Source organism: Heptranchias perlo, chromosome 7 (assembly GCF_035084215.1).
Source record: "Heptranchias perlo isolate sHepPer1 chromosome 7, sHepPer1.hap1, whole genome shotgun sequence".
Classification (NCBI taxonomy): domain Eukaryota; kingdom Metazoa; phylum Chordata; class Chondrichthyes; order Hexanchiformes; family Hexanchidae; genus Heptranchias; species Heptranchias perlo.
This window is the reverse complement of record NC_090331.1, coordinates 38,847,318-38,874,871: the sequence shown is the minus strand read 5'-3', so window position 1 is coordinate 38,874,871 and position 27,554 is coordinate 38,847,318. Positions and strand designations below refer to the sequence as shown.

At 39.8% G+C, this 27,554-nt stretch overlaps 1 protein-coding gene across 1 annotated transcript in view; it reads left to right on the top strand.

The window, feature by feature from the left end:
- Nucleotides 1–27,554, top strand: part of galnt3 (UDP-N-acetyl-alpha-D-galactosamine:polypeptide N-acetylgalactosaminyltransferase 3 (GalNAc-T3)) — a 39,061-nt gene that overhangs the window by 6,381 nt on the left and 5,126 nt on the right. Inside the window, exons 5-8 of the mRNA XM_067986779.1 lie at nucleotides 1,147–1,264; nucleotides 6,477–6,677; nucleotides 19,960–20,091; nucleotides 20,546–20,647. Of these exons, the coding sequence (XP_067842880.1) occupies nucleotides 1,147–1,264; nucleotides 6,477–6,677; nucleotides 19,960–20,091; nucleotides 20,546–20,647 (553 nt within the window). The remainder of the gene's footprint in view (nucleotides 1–1,146; nucleotides 1,265–6,476; nucleotides 6,678–19,959; nucleotides 20,092–20,545; nucleotides 20,648–27,554) is intronic.

Below are 27,554 nucleotides of genomic sequence, written 5' to 3'. Positions count from 1 at the left end.
CGTCAATTAATTCACTGACTGATATGCAAAATCAATGCTATATTATTTTGTACACATTCTTTCACCTGATACCTGCCTTGAAATACCCTCTCTTTTTCTCCTCTCCCTGCCCCAACCCCCCCCCCCCCACCCCCCAAATTTGTCTGTCTAGTGATTATATTAAGGAGGGAAGTGCAGGGACTTGGAAATGTACTAATTAACTTTTGAATTTGTTTCTTCAACTCTGATGCTTCAATATTTTCTTTGTGTAAAGATTTGTTACCATCAGCTTTCTTTCAACTTATTTCTAACCATACATAGTGATTTTTGTTTTAGGTAATATAACCCTCCACATCACCCAAAGAAGTATTGAGGATGGAAATTACTTGCATAATTTTTAATGTATTTATTTTCACGTCAATAATGTCTGGAGCTTCTCTTCACGTTTCAGCTGGCTAAGGCAGTGAATACCTGAGCCATACAGACCAAGAGGCCCCAAATTCAATCCTCAATCTGAGTTAGTTTATCTCGGCCAAGTGCATTTTGCATCTGTATTCCCAAATTTGGGAGTTGAAAAATCAGCCGGGGTTCCTGCTCCTGATCGCATTCAGTATCTTCGCCATGAATGTAGATGTCAGTGCATAAGATTGGGTTTTACTGTGATGCTCTACGGTGAGATACAGGAGGCACCTGGTGCTGGTGGAATTCTACCTCATAAGTAGTCAAAATATTCAGAAGTAGTGGAAGGGAGAGAGGAAAATTGTTGGACCAAGGAGAAATAAGTAAATCATTAGTACCATCTTTTAGCTGGTTCTCTCTAAAGCTTTCGTCCAGATAGCTGGTGGTCCCTACTACTTTATCTATCTCATGTATATAACACCATGGTGGGAACACTACCACCACAGGGACTGCAGCAGTTCAAGAAGAAGGTCTGCCACCTACTCATGGCACAAAAATGCAGTCTTGCCAGTCGCTCACATCATGATTGTTTCCTTATTAATGCTATCAAGAGAACTGTCTCTAATTTCACCACAGATAATGCACAAACTAAATGACATTTCATTGGACACAATTTTTTTTTGGAGTGGAAGATGTCTGAATCTTGGCAAAATAAACTTCATAGCCTACAAGATACTTAATATAATATCTCTTATTCTTATTTTGCAGGTCACCGACATTTGCTGGTGGGCTATTTGCTATCTCCAAACAATACTTTCAACTCATAGGTAGTTATGATGACCAGATGGAAATCTGGGGTGGTGAAAACATAGAAATGTCTTTCAGGGTAAGTGTTGGTGTTTTTTTTTGCAAATGCTGTGCATGCAAATTCTCAAATTAGAATATTCAGGTGGCTTTTTAATGCTGTTCCAGTTTAAAAGCTGCTGTGTCCCATAATTTTAATCTGTTAACATATTGCACCTTGTATGTCAGTTTGCTAAAATTTATGTGCGTTAACCATTTCTTTTTTCCACTTGCATCTCTTTCTTCTAAGGAGGTTAGAACCACCTCCCTTGACCCCTCCACTGTCTGATTTGTCACACTGCTTGTCTAACATCCAGTACTGGATGAGCAAAAATTTCCTCCAACTAAATATTGGGACGACTGAATCCATTGTCTTCAGTCCCCGCCACAAACTGCGTTCTGTAGCCACTGACTCCATCCCTCTCCCTGGCCACTGTTTGAGGCTGAACCAGACTGTTCACAACCTTGGTGTCCTATTTGACCCTGAGATGAGCTTCTGACCACATATCCACTCCATCATCAAGACCACCTACTTCCATCTCCAAAACGTCACCCATCTCCGCCTCTGCCTCAGCTCATCTGCTGCTGAAACCTTCATTCATGCCTTTCTTGCCTCCTAGACCACTATTTCAATGATGTCCTGGCTGGCCTCACATCTTCCACTCTCCATAAACTTGAGCTCATCCAAAACTCTGCTGCCTGTATCCTAACTCGCACCAAGTCCTGTTCACCCATCACCCCTGTACCCACTGACCTACATTGGCTCCAGCTCCGGGAATGCCTCGATTTTTAAAATTCTCGTCCTTGTTTTCAAATCCCTCCATGGTCTCGCCCCCTCCAGACCTACAACCCTACAAGACCTCTGCGCTCCTCCAATCCTGCCTCTTCCGCATCCCCAATTTTAATCACTCCACCATTGGCGGCTGTGCCTTCAGCTACCTAGGCCGTAAGCACTGGAATTCCCTCCCTAAACCTCACCGCCTCTCTCTCCTCCTTTAAGATGCTCCTTAAAACCCTACCTCTTTGACCTCTTTTGGTCACCTCCTAATATATCCTTATGTGGCTTGGTGTCAAATTTTGTTTGATAATGCTCCTGTGAAGCGCCTTGGGATGTTTTACTAATTAAAGGTGCTATGTAAATGCAAGTTGTTGTTGAGGTTAGTCTGGAGTAGGGTTTTCCATAGCACTCATCACTGGGGACTGCGTTCAGTCAGCAAAAAGTGAAATTTGAACACGGTGAGATGACCACTCGGAGCATCTCACCAGCAAGTGGATGGTTGGGACAGGCACTGAATTAAATTCAGAGCTATAAGTAATCTGGGCTGGGATGTTTTTGCTTTACGTGTAGATGTACAGGTTTTGTTTATTATGGGCCTTTCATTTTGGTTTGGTTTGGACTGTCTTCCTTTTGTATTAATTAAATCTTAATTGTAGTATATTTGCTGAAGATTTCAGCCGAATGTATTGTACACATCACTCAGGATAACTGGTGCAGAACAAATTTGATTTGCAACCTCATAACTATACAGTGGAAATTTTATTTATGTGCAGCTGAATAACCATAGTGGAATGGCTGTTTTACAATATTGTGCAGCATGTAATGTACTACATTAACCTTGGTCAGGCATGTGCACAGGGGATATTATATAATGCATTACACTTTTTTTTTCCATTGCCATACTGTAACCTATAACATTCACCACAACAACTACTTGTATTTGCACTTTCGACATAGCAAAATGTTCCACGATGCTTCACAAAGGAAGTAGATAAATATTTGAAGGAGGCTTTTGAAGGAGCAGGAAGTTTGTAGCAAGGTTAATGGGTTTGGAAAGAGCATTCTGGAGTGCAAAGATTGTGACAGCTAAAGCTTTGATACCAATCGTGGAATGGAAAGGGCAGGATGCACAGTAAGCCAGAATTGGAAGAGCAGAGGATGCAAGTTGGGAAGGGGGAGTTTCCAGATGTAGGATAGGGCGAGACCATTGAGGGATGAAGCTTTTTAAAATGAATGTTTTGGAAGATGGGTAACCAGTACAGGTGGGCAAGGACAGCATGATAGGTGAGTGGAATAGGTCAGCTGAGAGAGATGTGGGTGAGTGGGTTTGAAAGTGGGTTACAGAGTTTTGAACAAGTTAAAGTTTGCGTAGGATGGAGGTTGTGAGGAAAAGTATTAGGAAAGTTGAGCCTGGAGGTGAAGAAGGTATGAGTGAGAGTTTTAGTAGTAGTGGGGGAAAAAGTAGGGATGGAGTAGAAGATGTTAGAGATTGAAATATGCAGTCTTAATTATGGTTAGGATGTATACTGGGGTTATGCACTGTGGTTCAGCCTGAGTGAACAGCCAGAATGGGGATGGAATCTTGGGTGATTGTGTGTGGTTTCTGGTGGGAATTAAACAGAAAGCTTTTGGTCTTGTCATTAAGTTGGAGAGTTCTGACTCGTACAAGATTTGACGTCAAATAAGGCAAAAGCATCAATACCAATTTTTGAAAATATAATTTTCTAAAACTTTTGTGAATTATATTCTTTAAAACACACAATCTACAATTGTGTAGGTGGTATTGATATTGAAACTGAAACCAATCGTACAACCTAATGTGCAAGGCTCCTTAGACCACTAGGCAATAAAGATGCAGACACATTATTAGACACTTTCCTGCAGACTTTAGACAAAATGTTTCCAGGTGGGGCATACTTGTTCTCTTGCAAAAAAAAAAAATAATGGGAGTTCTGGCATTAAGTTCCAGCTGAGTTGTGGCCAATTGCCTCTCATGTTATTCAAGGGAGCATTGTGGTGTGCAAATCTTCAAAAAATCTAAATGGCATAATTGGAAAAGATTTCCATTGTGGTGTGATAATTTTGAGGTTAAACTTCACTCTATGAAGTGGTTGAAATCCTGAACTGCTTGATAACGTTTACATTATCAGAATGTGTGCTGTAGCTTTGTCCACTTTTCAAATACCTTCAGATAAGGCCATTGGATAGAAACACCTAATCATCTGGTTAATTAAAGAGGTCTGAATAATTCAAAATCCTTGGCTCCTGTATGAGACCTAAACGCAGTACTACATAAACTATCGAATTCTGTTCTCCCTTTGCATCTGAAAATATAATCAATCTCAAGTTAATATCCTAGAAAGGCTGACTTCTTCTTGGCTCTAGTCCTAGATTAGCAAGTGAACTGAGTGCTCTGGTTGCTGAATCACCCTATTCGACTTGGTACATGATTCTTTATTCAGATCTAAAATTCTTTCTCAAGCAATTCTTTCTCTAAATCTGCCTGGCTCAGGAAGTTTTATTATCCTATCCTGCTTCTGAGGGGTTTCAGAAGGAACATAATTTCTACGATGTAGTTGTGAAGAAGGAATCTCAATTATGACACAAAAGCTATGAGTATGGGATGATAGTTACAGTATCCTACAAAGCTTTATATACATTTATGTTGAAACTTGGACAAAATTATTGGTTGTTTGATTGTCCATTTAAAATGTAATACCTACTCAATTGAATTGTTTTTAATTGGAACTATTTGGTTCTATTCCTAAAATTAGCCAGCGGCAGTTAAAATAGTATACATTTATTGCCTAAACCATGGATTATTTATTATATTTCAGTATATTAAGTGCTTGGTCCTAACTAACATTGCAGTTGAAAGAATTGCACATGGCTACAAAAACTGGGTGTTTTCATCAGATGTAGTGTAAGAACTAGTCATCTTCTGTTTTGTAGAACACTTAAATATCACTGACTGTTGTTCACATCAGATTAGTAATGTTAATTCTGGATTTGGATATTAACATTTGTGATTACTATAACATCAACTTGCTTTTATATAGCGTCTTTACAGTCACCCGAGCTATCTTCCACTTTGTCTGGAGGTCCAAGGTTGAATGCGTCCGCAGGACCACCATGCACGAGACCCCAGACGAAGTGGGGAAGAGCGTCCCAAATGCCACTCTGATCCTGATGGCCACCTTTGTGTGGTTGCCTCAGGATATGTGTAGAGCCCCAGTATGCGAACACCAAGTGTCGCTACGTGCTGGGTTTCTACCTGTTCAATACAAAAGGCTGGGTCTGGCCATGTTGGCCGAGCAGGCGAAAGACGTCCCGTCCAGCTGGACCGTGTGTTTCCCCCCCCCACCCCCCCCCATCCCCCCATCCCACCTGTCTCAGATGGAGAAGTTCCTGAGGAGGAACCCCTTTGACTACAAGGCCGTCAGGCAGTGGTCGACACAAAACGTTCAGAGTCCTGTAAGGAACTGAGGGGGAGGACTCGATCGGCTTCTTCCCCGACCAGACAGTCGATGCCATTTGGCAGAACGTCTTGTTGCTGGAGCTGATCAACAGGCATCAGGATGTAGCCTGGATGGTGGTGAGAAAGGCCCTCCCAGTGCGGTCCTTCCTACAGGCACAGAACTTCAGCGCCACCGCAAGCTGTCCTCAAGGCTGTGGCGGGGAGGAGACAGTCTCCCAGCTCCTGATGGGCTGTCCCTTTGCGCAGAGGGTATGGAGAGAGATGTGTTGGTATCTGTCCCGGTTCATCCCATACATTTTGGTAACACAGGACGCTGTGCTCTATGGATTGTTCCCCGGGACGCATACTGAGACAGACATCACCTGCGACTGGAAGACCATCAACTCGGTGAAGGAGGCCCTTTGGTCCGCCCGAAATCTGTTGGTCTTCCAGCTGAAGGAGCTGTCAACAACAGAGTGTTGCCACCTGGCACACTCTAAGGTGCAGGAGTACGTACTGAAGCGAGGCGCTATGGGGAAAGGCCACTGTTTAGAGCCCTCCCGCCATTGTAGAGAGGGAGGCTGGAATCGGGGGGGAGAAACCCCCTCGGGCAGAATGTAAAATGATAAATGAATGTAATGCAATGTACTGTATCTGTAACCTGTAATGACCTGGGCTAGGTCACCTTTAGGGTGCCATGAACTGTATGTACAATGTATGGTGCGTGAGTGTTGAATTGTACTGTATGTACTGTTGCAAATTGTATGAATAAAGTTTATTTTGAAATATGAAAAAAAGTTTGGGCTTGAACCAAACAGCGTTGTGATTCAGGTGAAAGTGCTACCAGCTTAGGCATAAATTGATCTAATAAATTACTAACTTTAGTAACTAGTGAACAAATAATTTACATTGCTTAGCTGTTTCCAGTTATCAATCATGTGTTAGCTGACAGTTAAGTGCAACGATCTCTGCTTAGTTTAAGATTATTTATATGTCAATGCCTCCTTTTTTTACTAACAGGTTTGGCTATGTGGTGGACAATTGGAAATTCTGCCATGCTCTGTAGTAGGTCATGTCTTTCGCACCAAAAGCCCACATACGTTTCCCAAAGGTACTCAAGTGATAGCCCGCAACTTGGTCCGTTTGGCAGAAGTATGGATGGATGAATACAAACAGATATTTTACAGACGAAACCAACAGGCAATGCAGATGGCTAGAGAGGTAAGTGGCATTGTTAAAATGAGTACTTACAGAATACCTTAAATTATAGCAGTTTATAAAAATTTGCCTGCCAATTGTTTTAGCTTCATTCATTTTTGGGGTTTCGAATTGTTTGAAGATTTTCAAATAAAACGGGTAACAAAAATACTTAGAGAAATGTTTAATACATGTACTCACAAAAATACATTTTCTTAATAAAATGATTCCTTGCTTGACCTTTTGTGCTTGAAATGAAGTTCAAAACATGCTGTATGAAGCACAATGGAGAAATAACTGGATAGCGGCAGTAATATTGTAGGATTAGATTGTTTTTGGGATCTGTGTACGTTTTTATTAAAGGTTCAAATAAGTGCATAGCTGCAGCTAACTGAATTTATGTGTCATACTATAATTTCTGTAGCATCACAGCCTTTATTCATATTTTAAATCTTGTATTTGAGTTGCCATCCATTTTGATTAGAACATGTAAAAGAATTGCAAGTTTTACTGCTGGAGGAAGCTGGTTCAAATTTCTATTTGGATTTTTGGTTTCAAAATTTCAAGCTACTATTTGTCTTTCCATTTGAGAAAGTATGGAATTGCTTCTCTCGAGGGAAGGGAAGGAATGGAGTCTTCCTTGTATTGTAATGTTTCACTAGATTCAGAGTAGGTTCAGCAAAGTCTGCAAAGGACTGCGAAATGAACTGAAGTTTACTACTCTCTTATAAAGGTTCTCATTTGAGATCTGTACAATTGATAAGATTTTTAATATATTCCAAATGGCAATGGCGTAGGGAGGAAGAATTCATAAACTTGCTCCACTGAGCTACATAGTGGCTAGAGCCTACACTGTTGGCTGAAGGCAGGTCCGGCAGTATGCAGTTTCCCAGAATGCACCATAGCATTTAAGCTAACCAAAATTATCGATTTTTGTTGGAGAGAAGCATTCTTTGTTTTCAAAATTATTTGAAGAAAAACTAGAGGACAAATTTCAATTTTCTTCAGGCATTGTATTTTTTTTAAAACAGGCTGTGTATGTACATGTGGCAGAGAGAAATAAGTGTATTGATTACACACCTGTTGTAGCTTTTATTTTGTGCTCTAAGCTTCAAAAAGCATCTTTAGCTGAGAATCTTTCCTTATCCTAATTTTAGTTCATTGTTTTTAAAATGAGTTGTATTTTGAAGCTCGACGATTTTGCGACGAAAATCGTCGAGCAGAAATTGATAGCCAAGTTCTGCCCCCATGAGAACGGCCGACGGCCTCAACCGGGATCTTGGGTTCATGTCACACTACACGTAACCCCACCAGTGAAAAGAGTTATCTGTTTTTAGTACAACTGATCATTCTCTCTCTCTCTTTCTCTCTCTTCCTTTCGGATGTCTGTCTGTCTGTCCCATTTGTATATTCAGTAGTCCTGTATGTAATGTCTCCCTGTCTGAACACTATTCGACTCCTTTGATTGCCTTGACAACGGGCAGTTGGAAAGATTATCTGCAATCATCAGGCATTGTTCTCTGACTATATATGTGGTACCTTCCATGGAATCCCACACTCACCTGACGAAGGAGAAAGCCTCCGAAAGCTTGTGATTTTCAAATAAAACTGTTGGACTATAACCTGGTGTTGTAAGATTCCTTACATTTGTCCACCCCAGTCCATCACCGGCATCTCCACATCAACTCTTTTTTAAAGTGATGGATTGGCATCCTATAAATCATACTGTTATTCATATCTATCATTGAAATTAAACACACATCTAAGGCTGGTGGTTTACACAAATAAGATACTTAGTGAGTGCTGCAGGTATGAGTGAATTATGTCAGTGGGTTATTTTCTGCAAACTGCCAGCTTCCAACACATAATATGCATGGAGGATTGCATGTCTGAACTCAAGTGGTTTAATTCTGGTAGACTATTAAACTTGGCTTTTTCTCAATTCCTGACATCACATGATGCCCACACACACACACCCATATTAACTTTAACTTTTTAGCTGCCCTATTTCATATTGATTTATAAATTATGGATTTCAGAACTTGAGCTTCTCGGCATTGTAGCAAGAGCCATTAAAACATCTTTTTACATCACATTGCATAGAGTCTTCAGTGATATCTGAGAAGTCATAAAATAAAGCATAAGGTTCAAACAGCAGTCAGCAGAAACTACTACAATGCATATTACTGTAATATTTAATAGTTATAATGAAAACTCTTCCGATCACATTCCAGAAATTTAAGAACATGCAGGGTTATGGGGAAAGAGCAGAGGAGTGAGACTAAGTGGATAGCTCTTTCAAAGAGCCAGCACAGGCACAATGGGCTAAATGGCTTCCTCCTGTGCTCTATGATTCTGTTATTTAGAGGAACGGAAACTTTCAAAAAGAACCATAAGAAATAGATAAATTACAAATTTCACAATGGAGAGAAATTGCCCAAATAATGAGTACTCATACGAACAGTGATGGACAGGAGAAGACCCTCTGGTCCACCCAGCCTGTCCCATGCAATTGTGAGACCTTGTGTATCACAATATATATGTGATCTCCTGGGAGAGGCGAAAAACCAGATTAAAAACCCAGGCCAATATTGTGGGGGAAACATCTGGAAAATTCCTTTCTGACCCTTTTGGTGATCAAAATTAGTCCGGCAGATCACTCTGCCCCTGATAATTCTATGCATTTTGTAGGGTATTCTTACTTCCTGTGATTCTTGGAACTGGACGAATAGTCAAGCAAAGAAAGTCACCCTCATGGTAGTTTCGTTAATCAAAAATAATTATTTAATATTCATATGAGCATTCATGAAGCAAAATCAAACCATACATATGACTTTCCTCAATAAAATCCTGTTATACACTTAATGATTCACAGTGTTGTTATGTAATGACTTAACAATTCATACACAATTCAGGCAAATCATGTAATGTATATAATCTTTAAACCAAGGCTTTTACTCATCCAGCTTCTTGTGTCTTGAGGTCCTCTTCTTATGTGGTGATCGACTGCATTGTGCATTGCTTGTGACTGCCATGTCGTGAAGAGACTGTTCTGTCTTTTTATATGATTTTTACCAATAGGACGTAGGATTGAGGCGTGCCATTCATTTTGTCCAATCGCTCCCTGTTGCTATTCCTTAATCATTAACATAACTCAATGATTGACAGTTTAGGCTGTGATCATATGACTAGAGACCCTTTGATGTAGAAAAAACCACGTGCTCGCACCATGGAACGTAAAAGGCCCCTTTACTATTTCTGTTTATGGCCTTTCATGTAAAGATAGCCCCTTTCATTTCTATGCACAGACAGTCTTAATGGTCCTGATGTCTCCAATTTTGATTGCTTCACTGATTTCAGATCCATTCCTTATGCCATTTAATCATATGCTGGATGTAATACTATTTGATGTTTTACAAATCCCAGTTTTTTGAACAGATTACCAGATAGGAATGAGAGGCTTATGCCCTTTTCGCACCTATCATTGCTTTCCCGATCCGAAGCCTTTGATGCATGCCTTTGTTGCCTTTTCTTACCTTACTCCATGCTGTGTTGAAAAGCTTGTGTTTACAAAAGACTGTGTATTAAAAGCCTGACAACGCTTCAAGCTCAATATCATCCATATCGCTTATTTATTTAATAATCTAGGTATTTATCCGCATTACATAAGAACATAAATAGGAGCAGGAGTAGGCCATGCCACCCCTCGAGCCTGCTCTGCCATTCAATAAGATCATAGCTGATCTTCGACCTCAACTCCACTTTCCTGCCCGATCCCCATATCCCTTGATTCCCTTAGAGTCCAAAAGTCTATCGATCTCAGCCTTGAATGTACTCAATGACTGAGCATCCACAGCCCTCTGGGGTAGAGAATTCCAAAGATTCACAACCCTCTGAGTGAAGAAATTCCTCCTCATTTCAGTCCTAAATGGCCAACCTCTTATCCTGAAACTATGCCCCCTAGTTCTAGACTCTCCAGCTAGGGGAAAGTGCCTCTCAGCATCTACCATGTCAAGCCCTCTCCGATTCGTATATGTTTCAATGAGATCACCCCGCATCTAAACTTAAGAGAATTTAGGCCCATTCAACTTGATCTCTCTTCATAGGACAACCCTCTCATCCCAGGAATCAATCTGGTGAACAATGTCTTCGATCCTGAAACTCATACTTCTCCAATGCCATCAGCGTAATTGAGGGAAAACAGTTTACTACATTACTCTGTTGGCAGATTTTCAAATGTCTTTGTTTAAAAGGGGCACGGTTAATCCTTTCCTTCAAATGTCTTTTGTCACAAAGGCGTTTTGAACCCCACAATTACATTATCTACCTTTTTTATAAGAGGTGATCTCTTCCCCAGCAGAAACAGGTCCAGCTCTTCCTTGTATCCCTCACCACTCGCATCCCTATCACCCTTCCAACCCTTCTGTGTCCTCACCTGGGGGGGAAAAAAAGCTCTCCCGAAAGTCACTTAGTGACACTTTCAAACTCTGAACTGTCTAGCCTTTGGCCCTCCGTTCACCATGATACTTCTGCAGCTGTCGATCTGCTCAATCATTCCCTCACCTCTGCTTTTGATGCCCTTGTCCCCATTAAAACTCTTACTCTCTCCTATCCAGGCTGTTCCCCCTAATACGGCCGCCACCTTTGCTCCCTTAAATCTAAGAGGTGCGTTCTTGAACATATTACGGTGCACAACTGGTTTAGCCATTCATCGTCAGTGCTTAATGTGGTCCAGTCAGATCTATCAGGCCTTGCTCTCCTCTGACAAAACTGCTCTCTACTCCAGGATCATCCTGGAATGCAAAGATAACCACCACTCCCCACCCACACTTCTTTTCTCCACTATCAACCGGTTCCTTAAACCCCTCTCCCCTGCCTCCTCCACCTTTTGCAAGTTTGAGGAGCTCATGGATTTCTTTGGCCCCTGCCACAAACTTCATTTCCTCGCCACCGATTCCATCCTCCTCCCCGGCCACTTTCTCGGGCTGAACCAGACTGTTTGCAACCTCAGCGTCCTATTTGATCCTGAGCTTCTGGCCCCATGTCTTCTCCATCACAAAGACTGCCTACTTCCACCTCCATAACATTGCTTATCTTCACCCTTGCCTCAGCTTACCTGTTATTCAAACCTCATCGATGCTTTTGTTACCTCTAGACTTGACTATTTCAGTGCTCTCCTAGCCGGCCTCCCATCTTCGAACCTCCATAAACTTAAGCTCATTCAAAACTTTGTTGCACGTATCCCAACTAGCACCAATTCCTGTTTACCCATCACCCGTGTGCTCGCTGACCTACACTGGCTCCTGTCCACCAACGCCTCGATATTAAAATTCTCATGTTCAAGCCCCTCCCTATCTCTGTAACCTACTCCAGCCATGCCTTCAGCCATCTAGGCTCTCAGCTCCAGAATTCCCTTCCTAAAGCTCTCTGCCTTTCCACCTCTTTTTCCTCCTTTTAAGACCCTCCTTAAAACCTACCTCTTTGAGCAAACTTTAGTCACCCTTCCTAATATCTCCTTTATTGGCTTGGTGTCAATTTGTGTCTGATCACTCCTCCTGTGAAGCACCTTGGGATATTTTCCCACATTGAAGGTGCTATGTAAATTTAAGTTGCTGCTGTTGCAAACAATGATTAGAACTCAAAATTTGCAACAAATCCTACAAGGCAGTCAGCCAAACAAGTAAAACCATACAAAAGGTGTTGCTGATTCATAAAGCAGTGCAATCACAACAATACAGGCAGTTTCTCCAATACTGTAGTCAACCAAAAACAAAACACAGCAACTGCCTCAATTCAAACATAGTAAAGATGACGTAAGTCTCTTAACAAAGAAAAGGGGCAAAGCATTAGCACAGCAACTTAACTTGGAATATTTTGGTAATAGTATATCTTGGTAATAGTATATCTGTGGATCAGATTCTGTCTCAACACACTTCACTGCTTCACATATTGCCATTATATCAAAAAAAAATTATGGTTTTGAATGTGAACCTTTATTACTGGCTGGAAAATAGAATAATATCATAGACATTTAAAATTAACAGTTCTCATATTTTCAAAGAAGTATTCTTAGTAAGACTGGATACTATAAGATGAACTTCCTTAAGTTATCAAATTACCTGCTTAAATGTTAAATATTGAACTACTGAAATGAGAGCTTTTCACCGGTTAATGTACAGTAAATAATTTGAAATGTTATAATGTGTATTTGTTGGATAGAGAAGTGTTAAATTATAAATATTATCCTGATATTGCAAAGTTTAGAACATTTCCAATCGATCCCAATCTTTTGAATACAGGAAACTCATTGAATATGATTCATTACCATTTGGATTGCTGTAAACAGGATTTTCAGCTGGCAAAAGTACAAAGGAACACATTGTGCTTCAAACCCTCTGTTGGCAAACAGTTTCTATTGGGATTTGAGAAGAGGACCTGGCAGTCCAAGTTGTGGTGGGTCAAGTGACCCCATTTAAAAAAAATTTTAGCCAGTCAATACTGAGATTGAAAATATTCTTTTAAAAATTGTTTTATATGGTTTTAAATAGGGTAACACCGTGTATAAAAATTGGATCATCCAGCTGTTATTATGATGTCTTCATGAAATTTCCTTTGTTCTTTGACAAAATTTTAATCTGGGAATGATCTTGTGGCTGGCTGGAATGCAATAACCTTAAAACACTGTTCACTTATCACTTTGTGTTAAATGTTCACCTGAGCGATTTGCCCTTTGATTTCATTAAACCATATCAGTTTATTCATTATTGGACGTTTGACCTAAATTATTGTGTTATGTCCATGTCTGGCTGCTAAAAACATAGGCCATTGTTTGGTTCCGTGGAATCCTCTAAAGGGCTATTTTGCATGAATTCATCCTGGTAATAGCAATCTAAAAATGTGTAGTTATCCACTGTTATTGTTTTTTTTAAAAAATAGACCAGATGAAGTGTAGGAATTACATTGTGAAGAGACAGAATTCTTAGGTCATTATCCCATTGTTTTCTGAGATGTTAGTTTGTTCATATTCTGATTTTTAAAGTTGTTCATCCACAAGGCTCCTTCTACACCAAACAGTCAGGCTTAATGACCATTCTTTAAGTTCTATTCATTGTTGCTTTTAAACATATGAAGGATGGCTAGAGCTCCGTAGGTTGCATAAAATCACCAGAGATTGTTTTTGACAGAGTTTGCTGAGAAAAACTCAAAGAACTAGATTCTGTCAACCCAGTTATTAGGTAGTGTAAATTGCTGATTGTGCTGTATAGTATCTTGCCTATCTTTTTGCACCTGTGAATTATTTTCTTAAGTAAATCTGGACAATATTTTAGTCTGTATAAAGTGGTTTAATATTTTCCACTATCTTGAGATGGTGGGCATTCTACATATTCTCCAGTATGCAATTTAGTCTGATGTGGGTTCATTGTTAGACCAGGGTTGCATTAACTAATTGTGGCAGAGAATTAAGATGCTGGTTTCAGTTCATTGGAAACTTGGTCTGCCTACAGAATTTGGCAGCAATATTTTTGGTTCCTGCTCCATTCTTGCTGTTGTCAAGGGGTGGGTTGGGTAGAGAGGAGGAGCCATAACTGGAAAATGTGACCATCCTTCTTCCTAAACTATGCACAGTTTTAAAAAAAAGTATCTGACAGGATCAATCGTCCATGCAATTTCCCTGCCCTCTCTTCTCCCCCCCCCCCCCCCCCCCCCCCAATAAGTGGCCCTGTAATATAAAAGGGCTGTTTCATGTACAGGCAATATGTGCAGATTTTCATTTGATCTTTTTGGCCTGCATCTGAACCTGTAGTGAAAATTCAGCGTTCTAGCTGACTTGTGCTTACAAAATAGAATGATTAGCGCTGTATAACTTGCACTCCATAAATGCTTGTTGCACAGGTGATGTTGCTTGTTTTTTCTGCTTTTTAAAATATATATGTTATAAATTAAATTGTTCTGGATAATTGAGAAAGCAGAGCTTTCATCCTGCGTTGAATGTGGGAAATGTTTTTTTTATGACTTTTTAGGTAGGTTAGATGTGACTTTAAAAATTGGTTTCAGCTAGTTTTGTCTGTCAGGTCAACACATGAGACTGACCGAGTTGAGATGGGTACTAACTTTTCTTATGCTACTTCAGGATGGTGGTCTGGAGATAAATTGACCAACTGACTCAGACCAAGTTCTTTACATGTATATTAGGATGAAGAAGCTTTGGTCGAGAGGCTAATTAAATTCTACATGATGAAAGCATTATTAGATATGGAAGATCAGGATGAGGTGTGGACATCTCATTTAGTGATTATATGCACAGAAAGCTCCATTCTGGATTTGAACTTGAGTGATTGACAGCTTTTGATTTGGAGGCGTATGGACTGGGATAAATTCTGAAGATTTTCCTCATCCAGTTCAATTTGTTTGCAAAGTTGAACTACATGGGATTAATCTAAGCAGTCCCCACATTCAAGTTCAAGATTCTCACTATCCTTGTGTGAAAAAGTGCTTCCTAATCTAACTCCTAAATGGCCTAATTTTAGATTCTGCCCTCTTGTTTTTGATTCCCCAGCCAGAGGAAATATGTATGCACCCTATCGAATCACTTAATCATTTTAGACACCTCGATTAGATCACTTCACAACATTCTAATGTCCAGGGCATACAACCAAAGTTTATGCAACCTGTCCTCATAATTTAACCCTTTTAAATCCTGGTGTCATTCTGCTGAATCTTTGCTGTATCCCTTCAATGGCCAATATATCTTTGAGATTTGGTGCCCTAAACTGAATGCAGTACTCCAGATGGGGTCTGACCTATGTTCTGTACAACTCAAGCATCACTCCTCACTTTTGAATTCCAACTCCCTTGAGATAAGGGCCAACGTTCTATTAGCCCCTTCGATTACTTTTTTTTAACCTGTGCACCAGATTTTAGTGATTTGTATATGTGGACACCTAAATCCCTTTGCTCTTCCACAGCTCCAAGTTTCAGCATTAAGGAAATATCCCGATTTTGTCTTTCTGCCATCCAAAGTGGATAACCTCTCACTTCTGCACATTGAACTCCATCAGCCGTAGTTTTGCCCACTCGATCTGATTTCTGTACTTGGACTCCTAAATCTCTCTGCTCTTCCATATTTCTTAGCTTCTCGCCATTTAGAAAACACTCTGATCTATCTTTCTTGGGTCCAAAGTGGATGGCCTCACACTTGCCCACATTGAGCTCCATCTGCCACAGTATCGCCCATCACTTAATCTATGTCCCTTTGCAACTTCCTGCTCCCATACAAACAACTTACTGTGCCTTCTAACATAGTGTCATCTGCAAACTTGGTTATGCAACTCTCTATTCCTTCATGTAAGTCATCAATATATATGGTGAAAAGCTGGGGCCCCAATGCAGATCCCTGGGGAACACCTCTTGTCACATTCTGCCAATCAGAACGAACCCTTTATCCCTACTCTGTCTCCTGCTGCGCCATATCACAAGGTTACCTCTAATTCAGTGCACTCTCATTTTGCCTATTAATCTCCTGAGCAGAACCTTATCAAATGCCTTCTGTAAGTCCATATAGACAACATCCATAGAAACTTGTCTATCCACCATGCTACTGATCTCAAAAAAAAAAAAAAATTCAAGTAGATCAGTCAGACATGAACTACCCATCACACGTCCATGCTCCTTGATCAGTTGATATTGTCCAAGTGCTCAGTCACTATCTCTGATAGATTCCAGTAACTTAACCACAATTGATGTTAAACTGATAAGTCTGTAATTACCTGGTTTCTTCCTCCTCCCTTTTTAAATAAGGGAGTGGCATTTTAAATTTTTTAATCCTAAAGCAGAATTCCTGAATCTAGAGAGTTTTGGAAAAATATGACTAGCAGATCTGTAATTTCCTCACCTATTTCTTTTAATACTCTGGAATGGAAACCAGCAGGTCCTGGTGATTTGTGTATCTTAAGTCACATTATTTTCTCCATTACCACTTTGTACATATATTAAATCCACTAAATTCTTGGCCTTGAGTTATTTTTAGGTTTCCTTGTATTCCCAAAATACCACTGGTATTTTGTCATCTTCCTCCACTGTGAAAACAGATACACAATTCGCATTTAACAATTATGCCACTTCCTTATTATTCATTATAGTCTCGCCTGCATCCATATTTAATGGGTCCACATTCCCCTTTACCATTCTTTCTCATCATATTTATAAAAATGTTTGCCGTTAGCTTTGATATCCCTTATAATTTTTCTTTCATATTCCCTTTTTTGTGCCTTTTTTATTACTTTCTTTGTAACCCTGTTTTGCTTTTTGTAGCTCTCCCAGTTTGCTGGATTTCCACTTTTGCGTACATTTGTGTAAGCCTTTTAGTTTAGCTTGATACTGTCTCTTAACTCATTTGTTGGCCATGGTTGCTGAACCATACAAGTGGAGCCTTTGCATTTTGCCACTGGCATTGGCATTGGCATTGGCCTTTCCTGCCCTACACTATCCAGGATTTGTGGACGGGTTTAGCAAGCAGCCGTGTAAGGAATCTAAGGAGTGTGCCATTTGTCCTGACTAAACTATAGTTGGTCAGCTAAGTATTAAATGGATGTATTTACATATTATATGATTGAGTTGGTTGCAAAAGAGAGAGCATAGATATGCAATTTGATGCTGCATATGAACTACAGACTCATTTAATGTTGCTGTATACAATGGACAACTTAATGCAATAGTGTGAGTGAATTATGCTTATGTTGCCCTGTAAAATAGTGGGTTTTACAGGTCCACCATTGTGCTAATCCAGTTTCCTCCACCACTCTGCCTCCAGGTACATATCACCACTGCATGTGGAATGGTGTTTTGAGGAAATTGGAGCACCTAGTATTTGAGTGCTCATTCCACCTGTCTGTACTCACTAAAATCTACTTGTTAGTATAATTCTACCAGCCCAGAGGCCATTTGGGTAGAGTTTCTCCTTCTACTAGTAAGTAGATGACTGGGTTGCTAGCCACATCATTATGCATATTCGTTTCTAGGCCATGGAGTCATCTTCTCCAGTTATATTGGAGCTGATACATAACGAATGTGTGGTCAGACTACCACTTTACCTGGGTCTGACTAGCATCAGTAAAGGAGCACCAATTTGTAATGCAGTGGTAGACTATGATTTTTGGGACCAAAGGTACACCGTATACACAGTATGTATATGACATCCTTCTTATAACAGCATAAATAAAACATTTTTCTTTCCAACATATACTTCGAAGTGGGCCATTCAGCCAGCCAGAGAGATGAATGGGAGAGGCAATTTTGAATTTTGAACATCTGTTTGCCTGTATTGCATACATTTAAATGGTGTAGATCTCATATTTTAAGTTGTACATTACATTTATCAACCCATAAGTGTTGTATTAAAATCATTTTTGAATATTCTTATCCATAAAAATGTCTGCAATTATGTTTCTTTTTTTTTAAAAAAGGGAGAGGGATAAACCCGGCAATTACAGGCCACTCAGCCCAATGTCAGTGGTGGGAAAAGTAATCTGGGACATAATTAATTGGCACTTGGAAAAGTATGGGCTAATAAATGAAAGTCAGCATGGATTTGTTAAAGGAAAATCATGTTTGACTAACTTGATTGAGTTCTTTGATGAAGTAACAGAGAGAGTTGATGAGGGTAGTGCAGTTGGTATTATGTATATTGACTTTCAAAAGGCATTTGATAAAGTAACACAAATAGCTGTAATTGTAAGCAAAATTGAAGCCCCTGGGATTAAAGGGGCAGTGGCATTGTGGATACAAAATTGGCTAAGGGACAGAAAGCAGAGAGTAGTGGTGAATGGTTGGTTGTTTTTCATACTGGAGGGAAGTATACAGTGGTGTGGTCCCCAGGGGTCAGTGTTAGGACCATTGTTCTTTTTGATATATATTAATGACCTGGACTTGGATATACAGGGTATAATTTCCAAGTTTGCAGATAACATGAAACTCAGAAATGTAGTAAACAATGTGAATGATAGTAACAGACTTCAGGAGGACATAGTCAGACTGGTGAAATGGGCAGACACATGGCAGATGAAATTTAATGCAGAGAATTGTGAAGTGATACATTTTGGTAGGAAGAATGAGGTGAGGCAATATAAACTAAATGGTACAATTTTAAAGGAGTGCAGGAACAGAGACCCAGGGATGTATGTACACAAATCTTTGAAGGTGGCAGAACAAGTTGAGAAGGCTGTCTTTTTAAAAATAAAAGCATATGGGATCCTGGGCTTTAATAGAGGCATAGAGTACAAAAGCAAGAAAGTTAAGCTAAACCTTTATAAAACACTGGTTAGGCTTCAGCTAGAGTATTGTGTCCAGTTCTGGGCACCACACTTTAGGAAGGATATCAAGGCCTTGGAGAGGGTGCAGAAGAGATTTACTAGAATGATACCAGGAATGAGGGACTTCAGTTATGTGGAGAGACTGGAGCAGCTGGGGTTGTGCTCCTTAGAGCAGAGAAGGATGAGGGGAGATTTGATAGAGGTGTTCAAAATCATGAAGGGTTTTGATAGAGTAAATAAGGAGAAACTGTTTCCAGTGGCAGAAGGGTCAGTAACCGGAGGCCATATATTTAATGTGATTGGCAAAGGAATCAGAGGCGACATGAGGAAACATTTTTTAGGCAGAGTTGTTATGATTTGGAATGCATTGCCTGAAAGGGTGGTGGAAGCAGATTGAATAGTAACTTTCAAAAACGAATTGGATATATACTTGAAAGGAAAAAATTTACAGGGCTATGGGGAAAGAGCAGGGGAGCGGAACTAATTGGATAGCTGTTTCAAAGCACAGGCACAATGGGCCAAATGGTGGCCTTCTGTACTGTAACATACTATGATACTATTTTCCTGATTTGCATGGATTAATAGGTGATTACAGTGTATAAACAAATTGGATCAGCTACATGGTAAAACTGAATGGAACAAAATAAACTTTTATTTTGTTCATGTATTCTGCAAAGTTACAAATGACCTGTTATGCACTGTGGAAGAACTGTAGTTTCTAAAACCATGACCTTGAATGAATTGTGTCTGCATGAGACATAATTAAATGGTATTAACCATACTGAGGTCAATTTAAAGCTTTTCAGGAAAAGCTGATAAGTAATTAGATTTGATATTAAAATCTGGTAATTTTCTGAAGAAAACATTTTATACAAAGCATATTTGGTCATTAGTTTTTGTCCCTCAGGCAATTTGTATTTTAAATCCTTTGCTTGACTGTGATAGTATGTTGATTCAGTTAGTCATCGTTCACTTAATAACTTATTGCTTTTTAACAGAAAACATATGGAGACATTACTGAGAGGCTAGAGTTGAAACAACGTCTACATTGTAATAACTTCACTTGGTATTTGAAAAATGTTTATCCTGAGGTGTTTATGCCTGATATGTCTCCTGCACATTATGGTGCAGTAAGTACAACTTTTTTTTCTATATTACATTCTTGTCAAGAATGAATTCTCTTTTTAAAAATAATTATTGTCCTGTTTTATGAATACAGGAATTCATCTTGGGCATTTAAAATTTGGGGATATTTTTGATTGTAGCCTGGCTTTATTTAGTAGTCTATTAACATTTCTATCTTTCCTAATGTTATGTTTCAGCTATTAGTTGTTTGTAAATCTGAGATTTTTACACATTACCAGATTATACTTCACTGATTATTTTATGGCTGTAATCTTTTCAGTTAAGTGTCTTTAACGAAAACCTAAATTCCGCTAAGATGGTTAAGATAGGCTCTTTTGAATTAAAAGCTCATTTCTCTCTCAAAGTAAAAGGTAATTTAAAAAAAAATCTTTTTATTTGATCAAGAAGTAGAATAGGGTCTACATATTGAATGGTTTTTTTTTTCCCCTTCAATTTCAGATTAAAAATCTAGGTTTGGAAACTTGTCTTGATGCTGGAGAAAATAACCAGGGTGGAAAAAATTTAATAATGTATACTTGCCATGGTCTTGGAGGAAACCAGGTAATAAAATCAATCGTATTGAGTTTAATAATTCAATGTTAGATCACTTTTGGACAAGCATTGCTTCTTATATATTTTGAGTAAAGCTATTCTATAAAATTTCATATTTATTTCCCTATAAAATGATAAACTGCAGCAAAATATTTTCATCTGTCACCATATCACTTGGATGTATTGGCTGCATACTCTAATTCTGTTTACAGTATGCTTCTCTGTTGCTTTGTACACCATTCAGTAGTAGGTGACATGCTAGAATCTATTATTAAGGATGTGGTAACAAGGCACTTAGAAAATAATATGAATAGGCAGAGTCTACACTGTTTTATGAAAGGAAACTGTGTTTGACAAATCTATTAGGAAGTTTTTTGAGGGTGTAACTAGCAGGGCAGATAAGGGGGAACCAGTGGATATAGTATATTTGGATTTTCAAAAGTCATTCGATAGGTGCCACATGAGGTTGTAACACAAGATTAGGACTCGTGGGATTGGGGGTAATATATTAGCATGGATAGATGATTGGCTAATGGACAGCACAAAGGAAGATGGTAGTGGTTGTTGGAGGCCAATCATCTCAGCCCCAGGGCATTGCTGCAGGAGTTCCTCAGGGCAGTGTCCTAGGCCCAATCATCTTCAGCTGCTTCATCAATGACCTTCCCTCCATCATAAGGTCAGAAATGGGGATGTTCGCTGATTGCACAGTGTTCAGTTCCATTCGCAACCCCTCAGATAATGAAGCAGTCCGAGCCTGCATGCAGCAAGACCTGGACAACATCCAGGCTTGGGCTGATAAGTGACAAGTAACATTCGCGCCAGATAAGTGCCAGGCAATGACCATCTCCAACAAGAGAGAGTCTAACCACCTCCCCTTGACATTCAACGGCATTACCATCGCCGAATCCCCCACCATCAACATCCTGGGGGTCACCATTGACCAGAAACTTAACTGGACCAGCCATATAAATACTGTGGCTACAAGAGCAGGTCAGAGGCTGGGTATTCTGCGGCGAGTGACTCACCTCCTGACTCCCCAAAGCCTTTCCACCATCTACAAGGCACAAGTCAGGAGTGTGATGGAATACTCTCCACTTGCCTGGATGAGTGCAGCTCCAACAACACTCAAGAAGCTCGACACCATCCAAGATAAAGCAGCCCGCTTGATTAGCACCCCATCCACCACCCTAAACATTCACTCCCTTCACCACCGGCGCACTGTGGCTGCAGTGTGCACCATCCACAGGATGCACTGCAGCAACTCGCCAAGGCTTCTTCGACAGCACCTCCCAAACCCGCGACCTCTACCACGTAGAAGGACAAGGGCAGCAGGCGCATGGGAACAACACCACCTGCGCGTTCCCCTCCAAGTCACACACCATCCCGACTTGGAAATATATCGCCGTTCCTTCATTGTCGCTGGGTCAAAATCCTGGAACTCCCTTCCTAACAGCACTGTGGGAGAACCGTCACCACACGGACTGCAGCGGTTCAAGAAGGCGGCTCACCACCACCTTCTCGAGGGCAATTAGGGATGGGCAATAAATGCCGGCCTTGCCAGCGACGCCCACATCCCGTGAACGAATAAAAAAAAAAACAGAAAACAGAGAGGAATAAACGGGTCATTTTCAGGTTGGCAGGCTGTAACTAGTGGGGTACCGCAAGGATCAGTGCTTGAGCGTCGCTGTTTACAATCAATATTAATGACTTAGATGAGGGGACCGAGTGTAATATCCAAATTTGCTTACTTTCCCATCTAGCTTTGTATGGTAAGCAGTGAGGAGGACAGAGGCTGCAAAGGAATATGGACAGGTTAAGTGAAGGACGAGAAGGTGGCAGATGGATTATAGTGTGGGGAAATGTGAAATTATCCACTTTAATAGGAAGAATAGAAAAGCAAAATCTTTTTAAAAAGTGAGACTAAGCAGTGTTGGTATTCAGAGGGATTTAGGTGTCCTTGCACACGAATCACAGAAAGTCAATATGCTGGTACAGCAAGCAATTAGGAAGGCAAATGATATGTTAACCTTTATTACATGGGGGTTGGAGTATAAGAGTAAGGAGGTCTTGCTGCAATTATATAGGGCTCTGGTGAGACCACACCTGGATTTCTGTGTGCAGTTTTGGTCTCCTTACCTAAGGAAGGATATACTTCCCTTAGAGGGGGTGCAACGAAGGTTCACTAGATTGGACAACCCTCTCATCCCAGGAATCAATGAGTAGAGATTGAGTAGAATGGGCCTATATTCTCTGGAGTTTAGAAGAATGAGAGATGATCTAATTAAAACCTATAAAATTCTTAGAGGGCTTGACAGGGTAAATGCAAAGAGGCTGTTTCGCTTAGCTGGAGAGTCTAGAACTTGGGGCCATACTCTCAAGATAAGGGTTTGGCCATTTAGGACCGAGATGAGATTTCTTCACTCAGGTGGTTGTGAATCTTTAGAATTCTCTACCCTAGAGGGCTGTGGGTGCTCAGACGTTGAGTATATTCAAGACTGAGAGTGATAGTTTTTTGGACATTAAGGGAATTAAGGGATATGGGGATAGGATGGAAAGTGGAGTTGAGGTAGAGGATCAGCCATGATCTTATTGAATGGCGGAGCAGACTCGAGGGGCCATATGGCCTACTCCTGTTCCTATTTCTTATGTTCTTTAAATCTGTGATGATTACAATTTTCTTGCACATTTCTTTATCACTTTTTTATCCTCCTGCTTTTTACTGTTAATATGACAGTGGAATTTGCTACTCTGCTTTTCTTAACAGGGTAATATTTCAGAAAAGCTTTAAAATCTCCTCTGAGCTCCTACCGCTGGAACTGTGGCGGAAACCCGTTTGTGTGTGAACTGAGTTCCCACCACACTTCTGGTGAATTTACGGTGGCGGAGCGGAATCAGCTCCAAGGAAATTCCCGACTTAGTCTCTTTTGTAGTGCATGCAAAAAGATAACCCTAGAAAGTAAATATAAATTGACAATCAACTTGAATTTACTTGAGCATTAGAACTGTTAAAGTTAAGAAAGCATTGATGCAATATTCCTTTGCTTTACTGCGAGTCCTTATCCAATATTGTTTTGACCTTTATTGGAACACAGTAAAACAGACACAATTCTCATCAAAATTTGAGGGGAAAAAAGTGCAGAATTTCTACAAAAGTAGGTTAGGAAATGCATCCATGCTCTTGATGAAAACAAAGATTAGTAACAAATTGGTCATTTAAAGAACCAGATGGAATACCCCTTTGGAAAAAATATATAAAATTAAGGGCACAAATCTTTCATCAATTGGGTTACAGTTAATAACTGAAGAGAGGAAAATATTAATGTTTCAATCTTTGAAGAGGTCAAATCCAGGATCCTAGCAACTATAATGTTTGCATTGGGAAAAATATTGGAGATAATCAAAGCAAGCAGTTCAAGTATTTAACAAGTGTGAAGGCCAGAAGTTCATTCTAGTGTGAATTTAGTGAAAAGCAGGCACACCTAGCACATTTATTGGAATTCATTAAGGATGTGTGGAGGTGGTAATGTGCTTGGTAATGTATATCTGGACTATCAGGAAGCACTTCATGTGGGCCAACACTAGAATTACATAACATTGAAAATTATATAATGGTTTGATTAGGTAACAGGAAATATATTGTGATTAACTATTGTATTTCTATTAGTGCAACTATGATGAGCAAAGTATGTCAGGGTTGGTATTATTGCCCTTTCTCTTTATAATATTTTAAAATAACCTTAATGAAGGTATTGTTAAAACATTATCTAAGTTGCAGACAATTCCAGGTTGTGCATGTTGTTCTCAGGAGAGGGATAGAATCTGAATGAAATTTACATAATGCTATCCATCCAGTTGTCAAGATTTAGTACTGAGAAATAAAAGACAATAAACATTTGTTGTAACATAAATAAGATTACAAAATTAAAAGTAATTAGTGATTCATTAATCTGATAATTGACTAAATAGAAAATAAGTTACACCAAGTTTAAAGAAGTGATACCCTACAAAGCATAACTGAGATTGCACATTAGGTATTGTGGCTGATTTTGGTTGTCATATTTAAATTTGAAGAAGGACAATCAGATGGTTTCAGATTTAATTATGGTGAGTAGCTATGAGAAATAAATGTGTTCTCATTGGAAAGATTACAGCTAATGTAGTGAAGGCATTCAATAAATTGGGTGTAGAAAGGATTATTTGAATAGAAAGAAGCTACTAGTTAAACACATTTGAATTATTTCTTCACACTTGGCGCAGTTGACTTAAGGAATTAAGTGCCACAACAAAATGATTGCTGACTCCACTGAACATGCAGTGTTAAAATTATCAGATTTATGGATTAGTGGGTTGAGAGGCAAAAAGGCAAGTTAAAGAGTGAGCTATAGTGGTAGATTAGGAGGGAGGAGAAAAGTAGTTGGTGTGAAAGAAGACAGACGAATGGTAGGGTGAGCTAGATTTATCCTTTTTGGAACCTTGTTTTACTAAAATGTCAGCAAAAACCCAAGAGATTAAAGGGGCAATGGCAGCATGGATACAAAATTGGCTAAGAGACAGAAAGCAGAGAGTAGTGGTGAACAGTTTTTTAATCATGCTGTAGGAAAGTATACAGTGGTGTCCCCCAGGGGTCAGTATTAGGACCACTGCTCTTTTTGATATATATTAATGACCTGGACTTGGGGGCACAATTTCAAAGTTTGCAGATGACACAAAACTTGGAAATGTAGTAAACAGTGAGGAGGATAGTAGTAAATTTCAGGAGGACATAGACAGTCTGGTGAAATGGGTAGACACATGGAAGATTAAATTTAATGCAGAGAAGTGTGAAGTGATTCATTTTTGGAGGAAGAATGAGAAGAGGCAATATAAACTAAATGGTACAATTTTAAAGGGGGGCAGGAACAGAGGGACCTGGGGGTTTACATATACAAATCTTTGAAGGTGGCAGGACAAGTTGATGAGGCTTTTTTTTTTAAAAAAAGCATATGGGGACTCTTGGCTTTGGGTACAAAAGCAAGGAAGTTAAGCTAAACCTTTATAAAAGATTTGCAGGACTATGGGGAAAGAACAGGAGAGTGGGACTAATTAGATCAAAGAGACGATGGGTGGAATGATTTCCTTCTGTGCTTTAAGATTCTATGAAAAATCATGAAGAAAAGCTTAATTTATAACAATGTTAACCCATTGGAAAAATATAAAGGTAAGTGTCCCATTACTAAGATTCAAAAGTGCATGGCAAATCTTATTTCAGTTGGCCGTGTGATGACAAATAATTGAAAAACGGCATTCAGATGGAAATGATGCTCTTCTGCCTCCCTGAGCAAGGGAAGCCTGCTAAGTAGTACCTTCTCGTGATGACATGATGCATTTTGGTAGGAAGAATAAGGAGGCCACATACTGCTTGGATAATAGTCTAAACGGGATAGAGGAGCAAAGGGATCAGGGATATAGATACGCAAATCACTAAAAGTAGCGACGCAGGTTAATAAGGCCATAAAAAAGGCAAATCAAGCAGTGGAACATAAGAACATAAGAAATAGGAGTAGGCCATACGGCCCCTCGAGCCTGCTCTGCCATTCAATAAAATCATGGCTGATCTTTGACCTCAACTCCACTTTCCTGCCGGATCCCCATATCCCTTGATTCCCCTTGAGTCCAAAAATCCATCTATCTCAGCCATGAATGAACTCAATGACTCAGCATCCACAGCCCTCTGGGTTAGAGAATTCCAAAAATTCACAACTCTGAGTGAAAAAATTCCTCCTCATCTCAGGCCTAAATGGCCGACCCCTTACCCTGTGACTGTGCCCCCCTAGGGTTCATTTCTGGAGGGATAGAATTGAAAAGCAAAGAAGTTATGTTAAACTTGCATAGATCCTTGGTTAGACCTCACTTGGAGTATTGTGTACAGGTTTGGTCTCCATATTATAAAAAGGATATAGAGGCATTGGAGAGGGTGCAAAAAAGATTCACAAGGGTGATACCAGAACTGAGAGGATATCCTTATCAGGAAAGACTGAACAGGCTGGGGTTCTTTAGAAAAGAGAAGGCTTAAGGGTGACCTGACGGAGGCCTTTAAGATAATAGGGTTTGATAGGGTAGACGCAGAGAAAATGTTTCCACTTGTGGGGGAGTCCAAAACTAGTGGTCATAAATATAAAATAGTCACTAATGAATCCAATAGGGAATTCAGGAGAAACTTCTTTACCCAAAGAATGGTAAGAACGTAGAAGGTGCTACCACATGGAGTAGTTGAGGCAAATAGCATGGATGCATTTAAGGGGAAGCTGGATAAGCACATGAGGGAGAAAGGAATAGAATGGTACCTGATAGGGTCAGATGAGGTAGGGAGGGAGGAGGCTCATGTGGAGCATAAACACCTATATAGACCAATTGGGCCGAATGGCCTGTTTCTGTGCTGTAGTTTCAGTGTAACTTGCTGTAACAATTGGGGTGATTTGGAGTGGGAAATGGCAGCTGCAGATTGACTTCAATGGAGAGAAAAGTTGGGTGGGTGTATAATGGGAGGCTGATCCACAACCGCCAGTTTTCTGCCCATGCTCAAAATGAAAATTATCCCAATATTTCTTTAAATCATGAAGAGAAAAAAAAAAGTGAGCATTTTAGTTTGTGTAAAAAGGAAATAAGTTGCCAAAAGTGCAATATATCAAGTTAGATTTCTTCGCAACATTTTGCAACATGTGTTGTGGACTATTAAAAGTTGCCATTATTTCAAAGAGCAGTGGAGTTCTCCCTGGTGCCCTGGCCAATATTTATCCCTCAACCAACATCACTGAAATAGATTATCTGGTCATTATTACATTGCTCTTTGTAGGACCTTGTGTGCAAATTGGCTACTGCTTTTCCTACATTACAACAGCGACTATTCTTCAAAAGTGGCTGTAAAGCGCTTTGGGAC